The following is a 23,536-nucleotide window of genomic DNA, read 5'->3' on the forward strand; positions in this document are numbered from 1 at the left end:
GAAGGTTTCTGTTGTTGGTTTCAGCATAGTGGTACCGACTGTAATGCTTTCGATGGTCATTATTTCCTGGCTGGATCTCAGAAGCTCGACCTTCGATGATATGCCTGGCATCAAAACACGAGTCATCCAGTTAATCTGGGCACCAGAATAAGGGTTTTAATTGTAACTTACATTACGCAAAAAAAAATTTGTTTAGGGATTGAGGAGTCCTAAGTCCGCATCCACTTGATGTCGGATCGGACCAAATGGAGAGCAACTTACCTCTACTTTTTTTGGTCCACGGACTCCTCGTTTTGGATTTACCACCGAAAGTTCAGAAAGTAAAAGAGGAGGTACGGCTTCGTACGTAAACGATGAGTCTGTGAACCAAAAAGAGTGGAAGTAAATTCATGTCCATTTGGTCCGGTCCAACATAAAGTGGATGTGGGTTTAGGACTTCTCAACCCCTAAACAAAAATTTCTTTTTCTAGCTCCAGCCAAGTCTGAAGTGTTCGATATAATTCGCACCCATTTTGTTTTTGCAAGTTATAAAAAGGAGCATATTACCATACATCTGCGAACCGCTTCGGTCACGCTGCGTCCAGGGCAGAGATAAGGCAGCGTCTGATGAGTTGCCTCTGCCCTTGTACCAAACCATATCTTCTCCTCTTTTAATTACATCACCCAATTTATAAAAATTGTGGCAAACTTTCCTGCGATAACTATATTATAGAGGCGTATCGTTGTTGTGTACATGTTCCAATGTATTGTCAAAAATAATCGTAAGAAATCCTCAAGGAGGATTGCAAAATGGAAAGTCAACGATTGATCGAGATACTGGAGAAATGTTGGAACAGGTATCCGACAACATCGATCGCTTGAACTTGATTAGATTCACAAGAGTGATAAGACATGGACTTCGTGACCATGAAAATTTGGGCCCGGGCTTAAAGTTATGCGGAAAAACGCGGCTCGGGGTGAAAATGAAATGGGTCTGTGGTAAAAATTGTTCGGGCCCTTTACCATTGAAATTTCTATTCCGGACCGCGAGAAATCTCCAGACTTGGGCTCCCTCACCGTTTTCCATCTACCCCAGCAAATTACTTGGCAAATTAGGTATCCGGACAATTTGATAAATAAACATAGAAGCCAGGACCTTTTCAATTTAGATTATAAGCACTGAGCAAGGGAGCAACTGATTTCCGAAATATCGATATATGCAATTAAATATATTAACATTTTGAGAAAGGCGGGAAAATCCAATGCTGACTATACCATGCACTGAAATTTACTATCCCAGGGTCGCCGGAGAAGCATATGGCGGTGAACAGTAGAAGGGGAAGATAGGCTTCTCGGGAAGACTTGGAAAGAGCACATTTCAGTGAACCAACAACAATGAATTGAGTTGTGTACGAAAAGAATGAAAGTTGTACACAAAATATCGCTCTTGCGACGGATAAAGTGTGAAATTTAACGACGCCAGCAGAAGAATCAAGGTCATGCTCTATCACACGCTTGTCAGAAGAATAGTTAAGAAGAAACCAAAATACTAGATTATACAAATAACAGGTGCTCTGTATATTAGAACATATATGCACTTAAGTTGAGCTGGACACGTAAAAAGATGATACGAGGGAAGAATCGCAAAAATTGATGATTGAGTTAAGACTAGAAATAGTTCACAAAGGAGACCCAGATTAAAATTGGAAGCAAAATAATGCGAAAATGATAACTGGAAGCCCAGTAATTTCTAGAAGCATCTCCATCGAAGCTGCCGTCAATACGGAAGGTACTATCTAGAAGTGAGTTTTGACCGACAGGTATATACTTAGAGTCATTAAAACTATCATGCCTACTATGTTGTCAGTGGGGCTTCGTTTTCGCTTGAGGGTTGGCTTCCGACGCTATGTATCGGATTAACTTCTCTTTAGTTTCTTTATCAATAGAATTATTGGTTGGATTATCAATTGGCTCTCCGCTCAGGCCGTGATCGTTTAGATTGAAATTTTGTTACTGTTTTTGTTTATTTCTAGTATTACTGTGAGTTGCCAATGTCCCTTCTCATTTGGGGAGAAAGTAAGGGAAGTGCCGATCTCGGCAGAGCCAATTAATAGAATTAAACCTAGTTAGGGAACATGATATTCAGAGTAGCAGATTTATCGGTTACATTTTAACCCCGAAGCCATTCAGCTTTCGAAGGGGAATTGCCGCTTTCATGTGGAGTTTGATTACCACTTGCTGCAAAATCCTCCAAGCTTCCCAAGGAACCTCTTCCACCTAGCGCTTTAAGGTGGATACTCTTCGGAAGGGGGTGTTAATATGCATTTAATTTGTAGAATAATTTGTTCAATTTGCTTGGTGTTGTTCGGTTTAAAAATTGGTTTGAAAGAAAATCTACAGACACCTTCGGACCACGCGAACTTAATCGTGCCCGGAAGGGGCATTCATCAATAATTAGATAGCGTATATAGGGATCCATGAAAATTAAGGAGTTTTCTGAAAAAGTTACCCCAAGGGCTACAACTATTGGAACAATTTGGTTAAATATATTTTCTCGACAACTGACTTCATTACGTATTCCAAACTCTTTTTCGACCTGTCCCCATTTGTACCCTCTATTCCTGCCGTTCCGCTGAACAAGATAATACTCCAAGTGTAAGATAAGAGCGCATGCAGTAGATTTGATGATCATCTGGATTCAACTCACCTTTCCAGTCGAACAGTATTCGTATTCGCATTCGTATATTTTCGTATCGATCCAGTTGTGATAACCGTGTCCTTTTATCACTTTCTCGTCATTATTTTGTCTGAAACCAGAATACCATTACAATGTTACTTTTAAGGAGCTTTTCTGGGTCTAACTTTTTGGTTGATGCGTAGCACTATGCTATCGCAAGTTTTCTTTCTTTAAAGCGAAATTCTTCAATGTGAACCCCAGGGTAGGGTACATAGTTATTGCGATGTTAGTATGAATTTCTTGTCATGGATTTGTAAACGGTCGAAGCATCAACCGTCATGAAAATTACAAATTGAGGGCTTCATTCGTATTCATTTTTCAACTACATCATTACAAGCACAAAAACATTTAAAGGATCTCCTGTTTTTCGCTCGTAGCTCTAACCATCGTTTTTGATTGGGTACAAACATTTCTGGTGGTAGTTTCGCCTTTTCTTCAGGATCTGCGTCTGCAAACACAAACAAAGGTTTGTTTTTCAAATCTGGTGTAAACATAAAAAGATAAATCTCACCTTCATCCCGCTTCTTGTACTTGGGGGATTGTAAGATTGGAACAGCCTCGTCTGGTTTTCGTAACAAAATTCGTCCGACACCTTCACACATTCTTAGCACCTCATGTTTTGCTAGTTTATCCAGGTGCTCAGGAGATACCGCTTTACATTCAGTGATCCACTTTGAGACTCCATCGAAATCTTTAAGCAAATTCAATGCACCGCTTTTACTGAATTTCACCTTTTTTGAATAGATGTGATCGAGCAAGGCTTCACAGATGATTTTTAAGGTCAAACTTAAAATTTCTGCATCACGAGTTGCTTCCAATATTGGAAGGTAGATTTGCTTCATGAAGAAATCAACATAGTCGCCGGGGACCTCGTGGATGGTATCACTTTGCCAAACTTTCGCTGGTGGAAAGCAGAGGCTTAAGGTTGCAAGGGTGTAAGTTTGGCATGTCGTTGAGAGGATTTCGATGCATTCGGCACAAGTGGTCTGGAAAAATGGTGAAAACGATATTATGGACAAGAATGAAGTTTATGAAATTTGTTAAATTAGGAATTTGGGGAAAATGAGGATCTCTGGACATTGTTTTAAACTATTTGCTTATTACTCACCTTCAGTTTGAAAATATTAGCCTTGATTTCCGATACAAGCTTCGCCCTTAGTTTCACGCATACTTCAATCAAAACTTCCAAGGGATCAGCAGGAACCAGCTCTGGAACTCTCAGATAATGCAGATTGTCCAAGCAATTTCCAATATCATTGTGGGCAACTTTGAAGAACATGTCCATATTCCACTCAGAGCAGAAGTGCTTGGCCTTAGAAAGAGCCCAGAGTCGCATACAATGGATGGAATGATCTACGAGGGATGTTTGTTGGAGTATCATTTTGGAGGATATAAAGCAATTATTTTAAAATATTTTGGCTTTACCTAATCTATGTAATATAGGTATTTGCTCTACTATGGGTAATTGATTGGGGATTGTACCATTTTGATCACAGCTGTTACACAGGTTGGTAAGAGTATTAAGCAGGTCACACCAAAGTGTTCCAGTTGATGTCCCCACAGCCTAAATGGTAGAAAGTAAATAAAAAGATAAACAGATAATTGCCAAATTTAAGATTATTTTCAACATCTTGATTAAATCTTGTCAAATTTTTCAATCTGTATGGACATTGGCTTTTTCGGGGCCTTTCTTTCCGAATTAAAAAAAAAGTGTATGGGCGATGTAAGCTATTGTTAGGCTTGCAGTTTGCTTAAATACCAATGTTGTTGTAACAAATGCATTCCGGTTAAAAAGTGCTGAACGTTATATGTCAAACTTCCCGAGACAGACTCTATAAAGAGTCTATTGAAAGTACCTTGCATTTAGAACCTTATGGTAGCATGGTGGCGTAATTACTGTGTTCCTACGTTAAACGTACATAGCAATGTTTTTGAACATCGCCTTCAGTGCTCGACCCTTTTGGTGTTTATTTTCAGTCCGCTTTTGGCCATTGGCTTAGTCAAGGTGGAGAAAGCAGTATCAGGGCCATCACCGATAACATCATCATCATCAACGGCACAACAACCGGTATTTGGTTTAGGCCTGCCTTAATAAGGAACTCCAGACATCCCGGTTTTGCGCCGAGGCCACCAATTCGATATCCCTAAAAGCTGGCCTACGCCATCGCTCCATCTTAGGCAGGGTCTGCCTCGTCTTCATTTTCTACCATAGATATTGCCCTTATAGACTTTCCGGGTGAGATCATCTTCATCCATTTGGATTAAGTGACCCGCCCACCGTAACCTATTGAACCGGATTATATCCAAAACTTGACGGTCATGGTATCGCTCATAGATTTCGTCATTGTGTAGGCTACGGAATCGTCCATCCTCATGCAGGGGGCCAAAAATTCTTCGGAGGATTCTTCTCTCGAACGCGGCCAAGAGTTCGCAATTTTTCTTGCTAAGAACCCAAGTTTCCGAGGAATACATGAGGACTGGCATCACCGATAACGGGAAGAAATAATATGGGTGATGAAATATAAAACTCAAAGAATGGTCTACCTAGTGTTCGCAACCTGGCTCTAGATAGAGCTATGCAATCGCAAAGGAAGTGCCTGAGGATTCTCCCTTCCTTTCCGTAGCTTTGGCAATGTCGATTGCAGGGTATGCCGAGTGTGGCGGCATGGTCTCTACAGGCCTGTGCTTTGCGCCGTAATCTTATATGCAGTTGGACCCGTCTGGTCGAAAAACTCTTGCGATCAAGTCTTGTTATAGACGATTAGGAGCAAGTGGTTAGCCGCTGTCAGTGGGTGCGAGTAGTGCGAGTAGATTTCGCGTTCGATAGTAACTAGTGAGACACAAACTGTGCCCAACGACCCGTTTGGCCAGCCGGCCAGTCCGCTCATTTCCCCTTACGTTCCTATGACCGGGAATCTAGAGATCTCAGAAAACCCTCGCATCAACAACTCAAACCATCATCTAGAATGTTGCTATGGACGTAGGGCTTTGTTTTCTAAAATCAACATATCCTGACAGCACTGTACGCTTCAATGTGTCTGATATAGTGGTCCAGAGAGAGGAAGGCAGGACTGCAGAGTCTCAGGAGTAACTGCATACGCAGGATGGGGATACTCGGGAAATAATTCTTTGAGAACTTCAAATAGATCTCCGATTGTACAGTGAGGGAGCTGCTATCCTTTATAAACGCTACGTACTAGCTTTTAAGATCTGAATCGGCCAGATTCTGTTCCCTTTGCTCTTGTCACAGCGGCCACGGTTGTATGAGTTTGTGGCAATAAAATTCCACACCACAGCCCTAATTGGGCTTTCAGAGCGGCCATTATTCTTACTAACCTATTTCAAATCTCCAAAAAAGCGTACTCCTCCTCGTAACCTATTCTGTATCTTCTTTACAGATCGAACTTATTTTCGAACTAATATTTACTCATATTAAAGTTTGCTTCTCCCGATCTGCATTCTTACACTTGGGACAAACGGAGAGGCGACCTAAAGACTGCATGATATAAAGAAGGAATATAAGAACGTGTACAGTGCTGCGATCTACCCAGCCTCACATTGTTTGAGTTTGAAGAGATGTTAGAAAACGTTGTTTGCGACACAAGGAGACGAAATTCAAAAGTGGTTGCCGGTGATTTTAATGAGTGGGCTCTCGAATGGGGAAGCAAAGAGATTAACGCAAAGGATCGAAGTCTATTAAATCCCTTTACCCAGTTAGATATAATTCTGGGCAACGAAGGTAATGTAAACGCCCTCCGGAAGGTGGATCTACGTCAATCGTAAATCTGACCTTTGTCAGCCCTGTACTGATGCATGCGTGGTATATCCTGGCACGTTAGCGAGGACTATACCCCCAGCGATATCTGAAAGTGAACTGGTTAGCGTCAAATCGACAATAAAGCCAGATCAACCATTAATGCCATCAAATTGGTTACTAGTGTGACCGAGAATGCAATTCACAGAAAGGGTGGTACTAGCAAATATTGCGTGGTAGTGATTCCGAACGGTTTATATAGAAGTTCTTGGTGACGATTGGTGTCCTCGCTTATCTCGCTTCTATAGTTACATGCGAGAGTGGACGCTCTGGAATTACACCAACGACGTACCCCAAGAGTACATTGCCTCCGCGGGTGACTCACAGGGCTTCGTGCTGAGCTCACTATTGTGGAACATTATGTACAACGTTGTACTTAATCTCTCGGTTCCCGAGCAGGCAACGGTGATGACTTACGCTGACAACATAGCACTTGTTGTGTTCGCCAAGGATGTTGAAGATACTGAAATAACTAGTTGGATAGCACTGAACTGGCACTTGTGAAGAAAAAGATGGAAACGGACCTTATTACTAAGCGATGTAAGAGAAATAACGCATGTATAAGAGTGGAAATCATATCATCACTTCCAAGCTGGCCATCAAATACTTGGGAGTGATAATAGATGTAAAACTCAACTTTAAGTAGCACATAGAGTATTTTTGCGGAAACGCTTTCACCACGATTATGACTCTAGTAAAAGTCATGCCGAATATAGGGGCGTCATGGTATACTTCTAGATTGCTTATAGCTAGGGTGGTGAACTCTATCAATCTGTATGCAGTCCCAGTTTGTGTTCTGCTTTCAGGGCTGCCTCAGAGGATGCGACATATGTAACATCAGGAGGTGAAATAAAAACGAAAAATAGAGATCTATACATAGATGGCAATAGTGATGGGATCACCCAGAAAAGGGTCGCTGAGTACATAGGTTGATCCCTATCATCGAGGAATGACAGGAGAAAAGGCCTGGTGAGATGAATTATAGCCTCACTCAGTTTCTCACTAGTCATGAGGGTTTAGGGTTAAATGAATGAATTAACACCTCGCCTAATTATCCCGCAGGATCCAGTGCATATTCTAAAACCTAGAGGAAACGCTAGATGAAATGCAATCATCGAAAATTTGTGTGCAAAGAATCCTAGCATGCCGGGAACTTTGGGATGCAATCAACTCTATAGTCGTAACATTCCAGGGTAAATTACGAGAAGCGGAAAAGGTTATGAAGATGTGGTTACGTACACCGCGGATAGAAGAAAGGAGATCTATTTAAAGTAAATAAACTTCGCCCCATGATGTCACATAAAACCTTGAGAACGTATATATACCACAGTTTTGGCAAAGGAAGTATTCGTCAAAGCTAAAATACTTTTACTTTCGTTGATGGTCTCAAAGCCCAAAAACTTTTATTAGGTAATAAACCGAATACTAAAAGAGAACCTGAAATACAAGGTTTTCCTCTATAAAGTAATAAATAAAACCAGCCTGAGCATATGGCATTTAGTATAAGAATGAAGGTGGTACATCTGGCTATAGGGACTGCCGGGACATAAATTTGGCATATAATTTCCCCAAAGCTGTGGTGGAGAGTGGTGGAAAATCAATTGAGGACAATAGGAAACAGGTCAAGTAATAAATTGGTCTTCGTCAAAGACCGAGATACCGCAGATGTCATCTTTGTGGCGAGATTAAGCCCGTTGGTTGTAAGAAAAAGGAACGACTTCTTCGGAACCAGAGTTTTCGCGGCGCCTAGGTTATTTCATATTAACATTTGGATGCTTGTCTCCATTTAGACAGAGCAAGTTACACTATTCGCTTTAATGAATGATATTTTAAGCAGAAATACGGTCTTAGGGTGTAGCAAATTTACGCAAATCAATTTTGACCTACTATAACTTTGTTAATAATAATAGAATAATCCTGCCAGTAGTACATGTGCGGCAGCCATATCTCAAATTATAGGTTTCGATGTGTAGACCAAGATTTTATATGATTGCCGGGCAAAACCCAACCGCAATCCTTGGCATTCCCCGTACAATTTTTTTCCATGGGTTACCCTTCTGTACTGAATACATATACAACTTTTTTTCTTCACTGGACTACCATACAATGATAATTTAAACAATATATGGGAGTCGTTAACCACACTTCTGTACCATTGTTCGGGGTTATAAGGTGGTTCAGCTCCCCTCATGACTTCCTGAGGCGCCTGCACTACTTCTCCACTGTTCTACACCAAGCACCCTTGGGACGATCCACTCGTCGGCTATCTTGGGAGAGTGAGTTCTTCTGCATAGCGTATCTTGCAATGCAATTATTACCCCTCCTTAAAATGTGACCCCTGCCACTTTTGGCTTCTGGTCACAGTGCTCACAAGTACCAGGTTTGTGTGCCGACCAAGTTCTTCGTTCGAGATATTATCAGGCCAGTGTGTTCCGATGATATGGCGCAGGCAGGTGCTCACGAAGGCTCGGAGGTTTTGAATAACATTGGGGTTGACTTTCCGTGTGCTACTCCCATATAGCAACACAGAAAAAACACTAACACCAAACCGACTCAGCTTGATCTTGGTGTTGAGATAACTGCATTTCCGGATTTTATACAAGACAGCGAAAGCGGATGTAGTGCTGTCAATGCGTCAGGCAACATCCAGTTCGGTACCACCGAACCAAACAGATGTTATCAGTATAGTTGAAGTGTGTGAGGATAGATGCCACTGAATTCTTCCACGTCCTCCGGACAATCGGAATCCTTCGAGATTTTATCTCGGTGCAGCACGTGATATTTTGCGTCATCATAAGCCGCTTTGATAATGACTATTAGTTTCTCTGGAATTCCCTTCCTACGTAGAGCACTTCAGATGCACCTCTTCACCCTATCGAAAGCTTTCTCAATATCGGTGAAGATGAAGCGGAGATGTAAACTCCGCGCACCAAAATGATCGGTAGGGGGTTGCAGGAGGATTCGGAGCGGAAACCAGCCTTCGCTCCTTCGGGACGTGGCCGACCAACTGTGCAGCGACCGAGAAAAGAGCATTTTTGATAGCGGCCCAATGCTCACCGATATTCTCAGGTGAGTTACACAGTGTATTTGCCGTTCAATCAGCAATACCGGTCCTTCAATGTCGTGCAAGAGCTGGATCATATAAACGGTCGATGTCAAACTTAGGGTGTCGCAACTCTCCATTCCGAACGCGACACGCAAGGAAACGCAAGCGACCACAGTACAAAAGCACAGTGCCATTAGTGCGAAAGTAGGGAAAGAAGTACCCTCCACAGTTGCACCATCTTACTTCGCTTAGGCCAGAATGTCCAGCTTATATCTTTGAATTTCCCGCTCGAGTTGGACGAAGCGAGCATTCTGAGGACCTTATTTATCGTTGTCAGGGAACATGGGACCATTCCAGAAACTAGTCACAGTCCGTTTTCTATAGCCAAAGGTCATAGTCGTACAGTCAGTCTCTGTCCGAGGTGGTGTAGACGTTTCGGTAGCAATAAAGTTTCAAAATTTTCAGGTTGCTAGCCCATACATTTCTATAGCTTTTAGTCGCTTCTTAGGACAAGCAGGGAAGATTTTGAGTGTATTCTTAAGCCCCAATTCACAAGGCAAGAGAAGAAGTAGCAGCGTGACCGAAGTGGATGGATGTGAATGGCGGACTCAGGGCAAAAAAATATTTCAGCTTCGGCCGGTTTATTCCAGAAATACTAGGCGGTTTTCCCTATCCATGGGAATTCCTACTCATGACGCGTTTCAGGATTGATTCTAGGGTAGAGGCAAATGCAACTTCTGCCTTTGCTACATAAGATACAGCCGGTCTTCGGACTATAAGCTTAACGTTGAATGGTATCACCCGATGCATTTGGTTTGAACTTTCTTACTAAATTTCATGTCAGTAAGTTCCACCGAAACGAAAAAAGTACATATGAGTACGTTTGGCAAATAGATAGATAGAGCACAGATTGTAATCAAATTTTGTTTTCAAAAATCCGTAAAAACTGAACACAAAACCAGAAAAGTTGGAAGTCAAACTAATATAAATTTACATATATTAATTTTAAGATAAACGTTATGACTTCTGCTTACGAATTTAGATGAAAATTCTTAGAAGATTCTCATAGATTTGGTGAATAGTATGTAAACAATAAGGTACATGGGAAATATAATTAAAAAAGAAGTAAAATGGAACACGCGAAATGAACTATATTTTGGCCAACTTTTTCACTATGCACGTTTCCCAACGAGGACAGAGTTTTCTCGCTACTGGCTATAATGTACATAAAATATGTTAATTTATTGCCATATATCTTAAGATATGTTTCTACTTGTTCAGTATCTTGTAAAGGGAATTATGCAAATATGGCTCACAGTATTTGTTTTCAATCTTAGTGCGAGTCGTTTTCAAGCTTTTATGGCGAACTATCTGGACCTACGAATAGTACATCTTTGATAACAGGAGTGTTTAACTTTTATCGGTTTTTTGAGTTAGATAAAAAGTTAAGGTTTTTTTTATTTATAGTAAAAAATTCAGTATGAATATAATTTGGAAAGAGAAAAATAAATTTTTGGCTATTAATAAATTTATTTAAAAACATTGATTAGTTCCAATTGTCTCCGTGGGTAGCGTGGCCGAGCGGTCTAAGGCGCTGGTTTAAGGCACCAGTCTCTTCGGGGGCGTGGGTTCGAATCCCACCGCTGCCATCTATTTTTGCCGGGCAATATCGAGGTTTCGTAGCTTCGCTGCTTTGCGCTGTGATAATAGCGAACCATTTGAAAAATTGTTAGATAGAAAGTTATCTTGGATCATTATCTATATACCCGAATGGATAAGTAAACGCCACTTTAGATACTTTACAGAGCATCAGATTCAGGCAGAAAATACAAGTTTTCCTTAATATATAATACCTTTTGTTAGTAGCAGTAGGATTTATACTAAACTTTCTAGGATTGCACTCCGTATTGGTCTATATTGTTGAACTTTTAAACTCAAATTTTTGGTTTGCTTTCGGATATTTCAGTTGGGTGGATTCTGAGAATGAGTTCTACCTAATCTTAAGTGTTTACTTAGTAACCTTTCACCCATCTCTTTGGCAATTGTTGCCGAAATTAAGATCTGTTTCAGAAGCTGCTAATCTTTCACCAGTGGGTATATTCGGTGGAAAGGTTTTTCAGACTGTTTCCACCGAATCTCGTGCCAATAGGACAATAGTTTCTAAATAAAATGCTTGTAACACCTACGCCCTTACAGTTTTACTATCAAATCATCATAATCATCAACGGCGCAATAACCGGTATCCGGTCTAGGTCTGCCTTAATAAGGAACTCCAGACATCCCGGTTTTGGGCCGAAGTCCACCAATTTGATATCCCTAAAAACTGCCTGGCGTCCTGACCTACGCCATCGCTCCATCTCAGGCAGGGTCTCCCTCGTCTTCTTTTTCTACCATAGATATTACCCTTATAGACTTTCCGGGCTGGATCATCCTCATCCATACCAATTAAGTGACCCGCCCACCGTAACCTATTGAGCCGGATTTTGTCCACAACCAGAGGGTTGTGGTATCGCTTTCGTCGTTATGTAGAAGAAAAACGCTTTTTCACCGAAGAAATCTGAGAATGGGCAAACAGAGAAAAGGAAATATTCATAACATCAAAGAAAAGATATGTCTTATGCAACTTATCTTTCGAAAAGTGAAAGCAGATCATGGATTGACAGGCTTGGGCAGTGTGAATCGTATTAGGCGAGCGCAGAAAGAGCATCTGATGTAGGAGTTAAATAAATCTAGCAAGAAGTTAGCGGGTAGCTTTCCTGGTCAGATAGAAAAATTACTAGGTGAGCAGGCAGAAGTAAAAGCTCGAAAGCAAGAGATAGTAACTGAGTGCAAGAAACTAGACGAGGTTATATCACCGGAGGATATTTATGTTGCGCTAAGGGAACAATTTAGCCTTAGCGGAATAGAATAGAGTGCGATGAAGGAAATGAAGAAGACATATCGTGGTACGCAGACTGTTATTATTAATTTGCTGGTAGAATCAGCGGGTAAACTGATTACCGCGGGCAACGTAAGAATAGGTTGGGTCGTATCCAACCTAGGAAGCAAGTATCTCTTAAGTGATTTTTCAGATGTCTGGATTACCGGCACTTTGCAACAGCATGCATGAATGTAGGTTAAGGAAATGCGGGCAGTGTAGGGAAGAGGACCGTCTAACGAAAGATTGTACTGGAGATCCACAATGCATGTTGTGCAAAAGTAAAGAGGAAGTGGACGACCGGTACGTTGCAGATGGTGGCAGGTGTCCGGCATATAAGAGGGAACTAAATTTTAAAGCTAAATGAGATTGATACAAATCAACTTCAACCATTGCGAGACACCTCAAGACCTGATCTCGCAAATCATTCGAGAGTCGAATGTGGACGTGGTGGTAATCTGCGAACCTTATCAAAATTAAGATAGTGCTACGTGGAAGAAAGACTAATCTAGAGACGCAACTATGTGGGCATACGAAAGGCAAACCATTCAAAAAAAAAGCATTACCGGGAACCCGCTTTGTAAGGGCAAAAGCCAACTGCGTCCAAATCTACAGATGTTATGCCCCTCGTAGTGCAACAATAGCCCAATATGAGGAGATGCTGGACAACTTGGTGCTGCACGATACAAAACACAGCCCTAAAATTATTGCTGGCGATTTCAACGCGTGGGCCTTGGACTGGGGAAGCCGATTGACGAAAACCAGGGTCAAATTTTACTCGAAACCTTCGCAGAGCCGTATATTGTATTATCTCAACATCTTGTTGGCGAGAGGAATGGTTTGGCGGTTAAGTGGGAATTACACCCACAGTGACCACCAGAAGGGAATGGCACTGGAAAAGGTGAGTCGGTTATGCCGGAGGATAACTGAGCTTTACAATGCACGGATCAGCATTGTGCTAGCCGGAGATTATTACTATGATTTGACTCAGGTACTCATTCACAGCTGGGTCGACTGGGATCCGAAATCTAGTCACGATAACAAATTCCTTTGCCATCAGTTGCATTTGAACTGAGACCTTTCGCTCCAAGAGCCCAGCGATCTTTTAAAAGATCTTGCCAAGGGAAAAGAAGAAAGCCAGAACATATGCAGACGGAGAAAAGAAATGGAAAATAACGGATTTACTACAGGTAGCTTTGTCTTGTGGCTAATACGAACCAATGGGGCGCTTCCTACAAGGTTGTAATGGACAAAATTTGTGGGAAAATATCACCACAAATGATGCACTCGCGATTTTTGTTAAAAAAAATTGCTCTTTCCCCAGAGCACGAAGAAAGTGGACCTGTGCCAACAGTTCCCGGGATGACCGAGGAGGAACTATAAAAGATGTGTGGTTGAATTGGGGACAATTAGGCTCCAGAATTGGATGAGATAATTACCGAAGCCCTGAAGTTCACTGCTGAAATCGTGACTCGTGCATGGTGAATGGAGTGTTTCCCTCCCAGCTTCCCAACCTAAAGCTTCAAAAGCCACCGATGCACTCTCTTCATATCAGACTATCTACCTTTTAGACGCTATGGGGAAGATGTTGCAGAAGCGGGCGAGTGGTCTATCGGAATGGCAGCAAGGATTTCGACGACCCCGTTCTACAGTCGATACAATAGCATCCGTCGTCGATTTGGCATGGGGCACGTCGGCTGTAGGTAAGTGCTGGTGGTGACGCTAAAGGTCAAAAATGCCTTTAATTTGGCCAACTGCGTTTGATTGAGGGCAATTTAACTAAACTGGGTGTCTCTGATTATCTGATTTCGGACGGGTTTGTTCGATAAAAGACAGGTGACGGGCCGAAAAAATATATGCGACGCCAGGTGTTCTTTGCTTGGCCTTAGCGTGCCAAAGGGGGCAAGGTTAATTGGTTTTGTAGATGATCTGGCGCTGGTGGTAGTTGCGGAGTTTATGAAAGTGAAACAATTCATGCAATCAAAACATCTTTAGGATAGGTTAAACTGGATCTGGCAGAAGAAAACACGGTCCTTATTACCAATCGTAAGAAAATCAATACTGTCAAAATTTGGGTGGGTAATAACTAGCTCGTTTAAAAATCGAACATTAGATAGCTGGAGGTAACGATCGATGCCAAGTTGAGTTTCAAGGGGCACCTGGACTATGCGCAAGAAATGGAAGCAAACGCTAGTTCATTTCTAGCAAGGATGACGCCTAATATTGGAGGACCAGAATATAGTCGCCGACAGCTTATCGCAGGGGCTTTGAAGTCCACTCTGCTATACGCGGCTACTGTCTGGGCGAGAAGGGTGAGTTCAGGATAGCGACCCATGATTGGTATTGAGAGATGGGTTGAGCGAAGGTATTGAGAATTGAATTTCTACCTAATACAGCTTCGGTCTAGGCCTGCCTTAATAAGGAACCCTAGACATCCCGGTTTTGCGCCGAGGTCCACCAATTCGATATCCCTAAAAGTTGTCTGGCGTCCTGAGCTACGTCATCGCTCCCCCTTAGACAGGGTCTGCCTCGATTTCTTTTTTTACTATAGATATTGCCCTTATAGACTTTCCGGGCTGGATCATCCTCATCCATACCAATTAAGTGACCCGCCCACCGTAACCTATTGAGCCGGATTTTATCCACAACCGAACGGTCATGGTATCGTTCATAGATTTCGTCATTGTGTAGGCTACGGAATCGTCTATCCTCATATAGGGGGCCAAAAATTTTTCGGAGGATTCTTCTCTCGAACGCGGCCAAGAGTTCGCAATTGTTCTTGCTACGAACCCAAGTCTCCGAGGAGTACATGAGGACTGGCAAGATCATAGTCTTGTACAGTAAGAGCTTTGACCCTATGGTGAGACGTTTCGAGCGGAACAGTTTTTGTAAGCTGAACTAGGCTCTGTTGGCTGACAACAACCGTGCGCGGATTTCATGATCGTAGCTGTTACCGGTTGTGATTTTCGACCCTAGATAGGAGAAATAGTCAACGGTCTCAAAGTTGTATTTTCCTATCCTTATTCTTCCCGTTTGACCAGTGCGGTTTGATGTTGTTGGTTGATTCGTCTTCGGTGTTGACGTTGCCACCATATATTTTGCTTTGCCTTCATTGATGTGCAGCCCAAGATCTCACGCCGCCTGCTCGATCTGGATGAAGGCAGTTTTTACGTCTCGGGTGGTTCTTCCCATGATGTCGATATCGTCGGTATAGGCCAGTAGTTGGGTGGATCGCAGCTCCTGCATTTACCTCAGCATCACGGATCACTTTCTCGAGGGCCAGGTTAAAGAGGACGCATGATAGAGCATTCCCTTGTCGTAGACTGTTGTTGATGTCGAATGGTCCTTGCATTATCTTTCATATATAATGCAGGAGTTCCCCAAAGTAATGTTCTAAGTGTGATGCCATCCTACCTTACGTCCTGATCTATAGACAGTAGCCTGACGACCTCAACGTTTACAAGTGAGTTGATAATCCTCAGGTTGTATATTGAATTCTGTGTTAAGGTTTTAGTCGGTTAAACGTTGTTCGTCTCCACTTTGGCATGCAAAATCCTATATCGAGTTCAATGAGTGAAGGTAAGAGAGGGTCTAATGAGCGAGACTCGGTACACCTTGGAATGAGAACACTCACAGGGATCTCAGAAACCAGTTAGTTTAAAGAGCCTTTCGTATATTAAATAAATCAAATAAATTCAGAAATATCTTAAATTTATAAGTTATTCTTGAAAATTAGTAATGACATATATCTTTTGTTTAGTAGCAAGATTTTAACACTTTAATTTTTCATTTTTTTTTCCAACAAAAGACAGGGCAACAAAAACTTGTCAACATATTAATAACCGCAAATTTACAAATACTGGTAGTGAGATAAATTGTTAATTAATAACATCTTCTGCCACCGATTCAGATACATTAAACATTGTTAAATGTTTAAATTGTGTATTCCTATCCTGGATGACCCAAAATATTGATGGCAGCGGTGGGATTCGAACCCACGCCCCCGAAGAGACTGGTGCCTTAAACCAGCGCCTTAGACCGCTCGGCCACGCTACCTCATGTCTGTCCACCGTACGTTATCTTTCGCTCGCTTGGTTTAATTTTAAATTCAAATTTACTTAATTATAGATACTCACATCCAATACCAACTCGCTAAACGAGCGCTTCAAATTTACAGTATCTGCGTTACTCAGTGAAGATGAGACCAAAGCCAACCGAAATTGGGTGTCCCACATCGTGGTCGTCACATGCATTGTGAGTGTCTCGCCGAGGCCTCGTAGCGTGGAAAAGATTGGCTCTGGTGCATCTGGAAAGGGGGTTTATTTCGTATGAGGAATATATTTCAGATTTTAGATAAAAGCCTATTCTTAGTAGAATTTGAAATGCATTTTTTCCGATTGACTTTACGATTGGTAATCTGTTTGCTGCATTTTCAGCATAAAAAGATACTTCATCAACTATTGCTTATCTACTGTTAGTCATGTATTCAAGTCCATTGCTAAATATTATGACAAAAATTCTATAATTACCGTCTGGCTGAAGTAAGATAAGCCAATCTCGTAACTGCTTAGCGTAAATTGGGGGCCGACACGCAAGCGGTGCGTCACTCCACCAAAGTATGACATGGTCAAGTGTGCCTCCGATCTGAGTCCAAAGCGATCTTGTACCTCGGTTGATCCATTTTTGGAAATCCGGCGTAGCTGATGTTGACTCTGTAATAAATATCATCAAATTTGGGAGATAAAATGTTCAGAATCTTTTTTGGAATTCAGCACGATATAGAACGATCTGTAAAGACTTAGTAACGCTCACGTACTCACCAAACGAATTTGGGCATAGTTTATAGCATTTAGCAATTATATTAGCAATAAAATTCTCCTCCTCGAGTATCACATTCTCCAGAAGCTCATCACGAATTGATAGACGATCCTCTTTTTTCAACTTTCCATCTTTTTCTGATAGTTCATGGACCAGGTTATCAAAAAATCGAATATTATCTGGATCCTGGAACGAGATTTAGCCAATGTTAGAAGTATAAGTTTCGATGCTGGGTTCCTATTCATTTAGGTATAGACATCCAAAATGTTACGAATTTTCTCACGTTACTATCTATTCCAATTACATGCTGATGGGCATCTTTATCCGAAGGTGGAGTTAGGTGAGATGTCAGCGTGCGTAGTACTTCTACACTGGAACTATCAGACTCTGCGTCGCCTGGGGTTAACTCTAATTTGCAGGCAGTTAACAAGGAGGAAATCAAGGTCACACAGCATTGTTCGCTCCTCCTTTTTGATAAAAGCTGAGAATAAAAGATATTTTATGAGTGAATTAATTTCCAACTATTTTTATGGCTTGCCTGTAAAATAATTCCAATATCAACTTTTTTCTGTTGTAAAAGGAGCGTCGGAAAGGTGTTGCTGCAGATTTTAGCTCCATAGGATTTTTTCTCATGTTTCAGAGTGAATTCGATAGATTCGTTTAGTAAACTGCACAGAAGAAGGGCTGCATCTAGAAGGTTTTCAGTCTGTTGATCATAATCCAGCATCGATTTTATCTGAAAAGATTTCGGAACGCGTTCATCAGTGAACTCTCTTGTACGTGTGAACTGGGTAGTAACGTACAATTTTGTTGATGGTGAAAATTAGTTGATAATGTTTGCGATTTAGGTTTTCCGCCAATATATGGGCTTTTGTTTGAAGTAAAATTTTGTATGGACTCCTCTGAAGTTTTTTGCTTGCAGATGATGTTATCTGGTTGCGTAAGTTTAGTTGGAATTCTTCGCTTAACGTGAAACATTTTCGACTATCTTCAATTAACTGCTGAAACTCCTGTAGGCACGTATAGAATGAGAAAGATTAGCTGAAATAGCAGTGACTTCGGACAAAGTTAAATCGAATCTAAAAAACTGCGTCGTGGTTTCACATGAGTTTCTCAAAAACTCTATTCATCATCATCAGCGGCGCAACAACCGGTATCCGGTCTAGGCCTGCCTTAATAAGGAACTCCAGACATCCCGGTTTTGCGCCGAGGTCCACCAATTCGATATCCCTCAAACTCAAAGGGTCAAAGGGTAGTATAGGTGCCAGGGCAAAACGTGGATTGGTACCCCCGATGGAGCATAAAACCTGGGAAACGCCTGCTGAACCAACACCTACAGCTCTACTACCAAACTCTATCTCCACCTCAGACGGAAAAGGATGAAGGCGAGTCTCCCGCGCCTAAAAATGGGACAAAATGTACCAACTGGTCCTCCAGGTTGGGGGTTGGTTAGGGTTGACAACCCTACACGGAAAGCCGATGTTACGAAGCCTCGAAAGAGCCTCGGACAGGATGGATCAAAAAAACTCTATTATGTTATGTAAATAGCATACTGGCTGTAACCCTAGGTGAAGGAGGAGGTTTAATATAACATAGAAAACCAGTGATCGGCAAAAGTAAGAAAAGAAGTGGAACTGTACGCTCAGCTTAGTTGGGATAACTCCACCATTCTGCAGGGGGTTTAAAGCAATTGGTCTAGTGCTTCAGGTTGAGGCTTCGGAGTGCTATGGCATTCACCTAAAAATAAACCTTATGTACAGATACTGGATGAACAGTCTCCGATAGAATTGATACCACGAAAACGCCCGTGCAAACGAATGAATGACTATGCTCTCGGGTCCTAGAATATTAGATCGCTAAACAAATCTGGTGATGTCAACGATCTATTGTAGCGAAGCCTGGAGGAAAGTGGAACCGGGGAGAAGAAACGATCGGAGGTGATTATCATTTCCAAACGAGGTGAAGGGTCATATGCTGACATTCTCAGGAGAATGAAGGCAGATCCCGAATTCACCGACTTGGGAAACAATGTCAGCCAAATTAGACGGTCATAGAAGGGAGATCTTATGTTGGAGCTTAAATCCAAGGACGTAACTGCGGACAAATTTTTGAGCCAAATCGGAAAGTCGTTAGAACAGGAAGCCAACATAAGGGCTAGTAGACCGGATATCACTATAATATGCAAAGATATAGACGAACTCACCACAAAGGAGGATGTTCACGAAGCGTTGGCGAACCAGATCGATCTTGTCGTACTACAAGAACCAGCGGTGGAAACGCTGAGGATAGCCTACGGATGAACACAAACCGCCATCATCAGCCTACCAGTAGAGACAGCACTCAAACTGTTAGCAGCAGGGAGAATCAGAATAGACTGGGTTATATATTGTCTTAGGGAGCAGGCGGCGTTGAAGTGATGGTTTAGATGCCTTGGCTTCGGTCACATTGCGAAGGCATGCACTAGTCCAAATCGCAGCATTGTAGGAGATGCGGACTAGAAGGCCTTATCAGTAAGGACTGCGAGCTGACCCAAATTCCCTACTGTACAAAGGGAAGGATGGGGTCAACCATCGACCATGATACAAATCAACCTCAACCAAGACCAAGGCGACGCAGGACCTACTTTCGCAAACCGTCCGCGAAAAAAACGTCGATGTCGCCATAATTAGTGAGCCATATCGAAAACACGGTGGTAGTATTTGGATCAAAGATCAAGCAGTGCTATGAGTTTGTGGAGAACAGTTCTTCGAGGAAATGATGGAGCACCCGGAGGAGGGATTCATCAGAGTGCTATACTTCACTCAGCGCTACAGTTGCCGAGTGTGAGCAGATGCTTCCCGCTCTAATTTAGTTGCAAGAGGATTTTGGTCGATCATAATAGCAGGCGATTTTAATGTGTGGACTCTTCAATGGAGCAGCGGGACAACTAATGTGAGGGGACGTGTATTCCCCGAAGCATTCGCGGAGCAAGGTGTGGTACTGGCGAATGTTGGGGCCTCGAACACTCTCCGGGGAAGGAGTCTATAGTGAGCCTGCCATAGGCGAGTGCCGCTTTAGCTAGTAGAGTCGCTTGGCATATCAGTGAGGACTATACACACGGCGGCCCCAGGCAATCTGCATGGGAAGGACCGATCGAGCTCGAAAAAGAGTTCTCGCAGAATGCCGGGTGATATGCTCGGCTGGACGGCGAAAGCCTTTGAGGGGGACACGTTTTCTGCGGTGCTCAAACCCAACATATCCGTGAATGGTACGGCTAGAGAAAAAACCTTCCAAATTACTCGATGGATGACGGAAGCATGCGATGCTACTATGCCCAGAAAGCGCTGACTCCCCAGTAGGCAAACAAACTACTGTGTGGCGACCGAAACGAAGCCATTCGGAGGAACAAAAAGAACTGCTTCAAACAGCTGCGTGACCATGCTGACATAAAACCTTGGGGAGAGGCCTGCAGGGTGGTAATGAAAAGGCGGTGGAGATCACTCCAGGTGACCTGTCCGCGCCTCCTGAAACAGACTGTTACCACTCTGTTCCCTCACTACGAAAATAGGGGAAGGCAAATAAATGGTTTTCCAGCTAAATGGGGGCATAATGTCTCCAGTAACTGTGGAGGAGCTGTGGGAAATATGTGGTAGGATCAGTGTCAACAAGGCCCCCGATTTGGATGGTATCCCCAACCAAGTTTTGAAACTGGTAGTGAAGACTAGGCCCGACCTTTCGTTAACACTTTCGAGGCGTGCCTAAAAGAAAGAATATTCCCTGTTCAGTGGAAAAAGCAGAAGTTGGTGTTGCTTCCGAAACCCGGCAAGCCATCTGGAAACCCAGCGCCGTATCGTTCTATCTACCTGCTGGATACTTCCGGGAAGATGATGGAGAGAATCATCTACAACAGACTCCTACCCATTGTCGGAGCCAGCAATGGTTTGTCGGAACGTCGGTTTGGTTTCCGATGCGCCCACTCTACGGTGGACGCAATTAGCATGGTAGCGAACCTGGTAAGAGGCGCACTAATTTCTGGCGGCTGTTGTGCCGTGTTGGCGCTCGATGTCAAAAACGCATTCAACTTGGCCAGCTGGAACAGAATTAAAGGAGCGTTGGCTGACATATGTGTCCCCGGGCATTTAACGAATGTGGTGGAAAACTACCTCTCAGAGAGGACCCTCTTGTATAGGACGGATGACGGCCCCAAACAGTCCATTGTCACAGCTGATCGGTACTTGGTCCCCTGTTGTGGAATATCATGTATAATGGGGTGGTGGCTCTTCCCGTCCCAGAGGAGACTACGATTGTCGGCTTTGCTGACAACCTGGTTGTGGTTGTTACAGAAAAACACTCAGAAGATGTCGAGGTGTATGCGACGGAAACAGTAAGAGAGGTAAAATCTTGGCTAGAAAGAGTCGGGTTAACTTTGGCTGAGGGGAAAACGGAGCGGTCTTAATAACGAACAGCAGGAAAAATAACACTATGGAAGTGGAAGCCGGTGGATATAGGGTCGTATCAAAGCCGACTATCAAATACCTGGCATCTAGTACTAGAAGAGATAATAGTGGAACGGAAATGAGGTCCACAACGGATCTCTTTCGTAAGAGCTCGAAACTAAGAAGGTCACCACCGAGGTCAGTCGAGATTCGTCACGGGATTCGGAAAGTAATCTGGGGAGTCCCTAGATTGACATTAATGCCGCTGTTGTAAAAGATGGATGTAAAAGGCAGCAAACAGGAACATCATTCCTTTTACTAGGAGAACGTTTAGGAGAGGAATATCCACGAAAATAGCTGGGCTCTGATACGGGACATTAAGTTGTTCGATATTAGGGCAGGAGACGAAAAAACGTAAAAGTGCGGCAAAGTCGGTAGGTAGGTGGGGTGAGAACGGAGAGAAACGGAATAGGGATGGTATTAGCGAACCTAGTGCAACACTGGTGAAGCATAAGGAAATGCTAGGAAGCTTAGTGTTATTCACAAGAGACCACAGCCCTAGAAATATTGGCGGGACAAACACCAGGGCCCATGTAGTAGTGAGTCAAAATGAGGTTCACTTACCACCGTGTCGCTGCGCTTGCTAGTGCTTCCTCCACTTATTTGGTCAAAATTGATTTCACAGGGTTACCTGCCGCGACTCCAACTACCTCGTGATATTAATATGCGTTTACCACAAGGATAGGATGTCATAATGCGACTCCGATGACGTCCCAGAGAACTTCAACGCCCGGTGTTCAACAAGTACCTGAAACTCCCGACGGGATTTATAATCATAGAATTTAAGAATGACGTAGGCACTGGCAATATTAGTAGACAATCTGGAAAAAGTAAATGCAGGGGTGATTGGAGAGAACAGAAGATGTAGCAGACGCTGTCGGTAGCCTCGCCTGGGGATACCGAATTGATGCACCTCGACGCAAAACCAGGATGCTTGAAGTTGCATACTAAGGAATCCCTAGACCGGACACCGCTTATTACGCTATTGATGAGGATGACTGGAGAGTGTCCAGAAAACCAGGTTGTAAGTCTGAAATAGTCTCTCCGTCCTCTACCTAATCATTATGGTTTAAGATACATGTTTAGCATGTGTCCAGCAAAGTTTTAGGATAAAAGCAGCGCTTAAAAAGATATCTAATATTGGCGAACCCAATCAGAGTCGTAGAGTTTCCCTGTAGGGTCATGGGTGCTTTCTTATGCAGGATCGGTATGGGTGCATAATTTAGAATTAGTAGTGGACAAACAAAAAAGGAGCTCAGTTTATCAATTGAATACACTACGGAAGAGGGGGGTTGATGGGATTTTGGGTTATTGTACGAAATGTTATTTCGTCTTCAGGAAACTTCCATTGATTATCCAAATGGGGTCGAAAGACTGCACTTAAAACAAGTTTCTTTTCAAAATTCACTTCACAATCGAATGCAGGAGAACTACTTACGTAAAAATTTATCAAATCTAAATTGATGTGGGTAGAAAACTTCCATGACAGTATCCGAAATTCATACTCCAAGGATTTACTATTTTCAAACAACTTTGTGATGTCTTCACTGTGTTTAGGGACCCATCTCGGCGTGGTGTTATTCATCTTTTTTGGAAGTCCATCTTTCTATAACACTTGACACATTCACGTTTCTTTAATACCTAAAAATTTCTGATATTATTCCCACTATGACAAAACTCTCCAGGGAAGAACTAAATCCTCACAATATGGTGACTTTCAAAAGGATAATGAAATCGTATCGAACTTGAC

The 23,536-nt window shown here is 42.6% G+C and overlaps 1 protein-coding gene and 2 non-coding genes across 3 annotated transcripts; 1 reads left to right on the top strand and 2 right to left on the bottom strand.

Moving 5' to 3' along the window:
- Positions 1–3,018: 3,018 nt before the first annotated feature.
- LOC119659781 lies at positions 3,019–23,536 on the bottom strand. The gene is made up of 11 exons (XM_038068047.1): positions 23,225–23,536; positions 18,115–18,321; positions 17,850–18,047; positions 17,595–17,792; positions 17,314–17,497; positions 17,023–17,205; positions 16,630–16,799; positions 4,142–4,280; positions 3,825–4,069; positions 3,228–3,702; positions 3,019–3,164 (listed from the first exon to the last, which is right to left on the bottom strand). Exons 1-11 carry the CDS (start codon positions 23,369–23,371, stop codon positions 3,028–3,030), a joined length of 2,283 nt encoding a protein of 760 aa, XP_037923975.1. The 5' UTR covers positions 23,372–23,536; the 3' UTR covers positions 3,019–3,027.
- Trnal-aag lies at positions 11,144–11,225 on the top strand. The gene has a single exon. It is a non-coding gene; the product is annotated as a tRNA-Leu (tRNA).
- Positions 16,468–16,549, bottom strand: Trnal-aag. The gene has a single exon. It is a non-coding gene; the product is annotated as a tRNA-Leu (tRNA).

The sequence above is a fragment of the Hermetia illucens genome, chromosome 6 (assembly GCF_905115235.1).
Source record: "Hermetia illucens chromosome 6, iHerIll2.2.curated.20191125, whole genome shotgun sequence".
NCBI classification, from domain to species: Eukaryota; Metazoa; Arthropoda; class Insecta; order Diptera; family Stratiomyidae; genus Hermetia; species Hermetia illucens.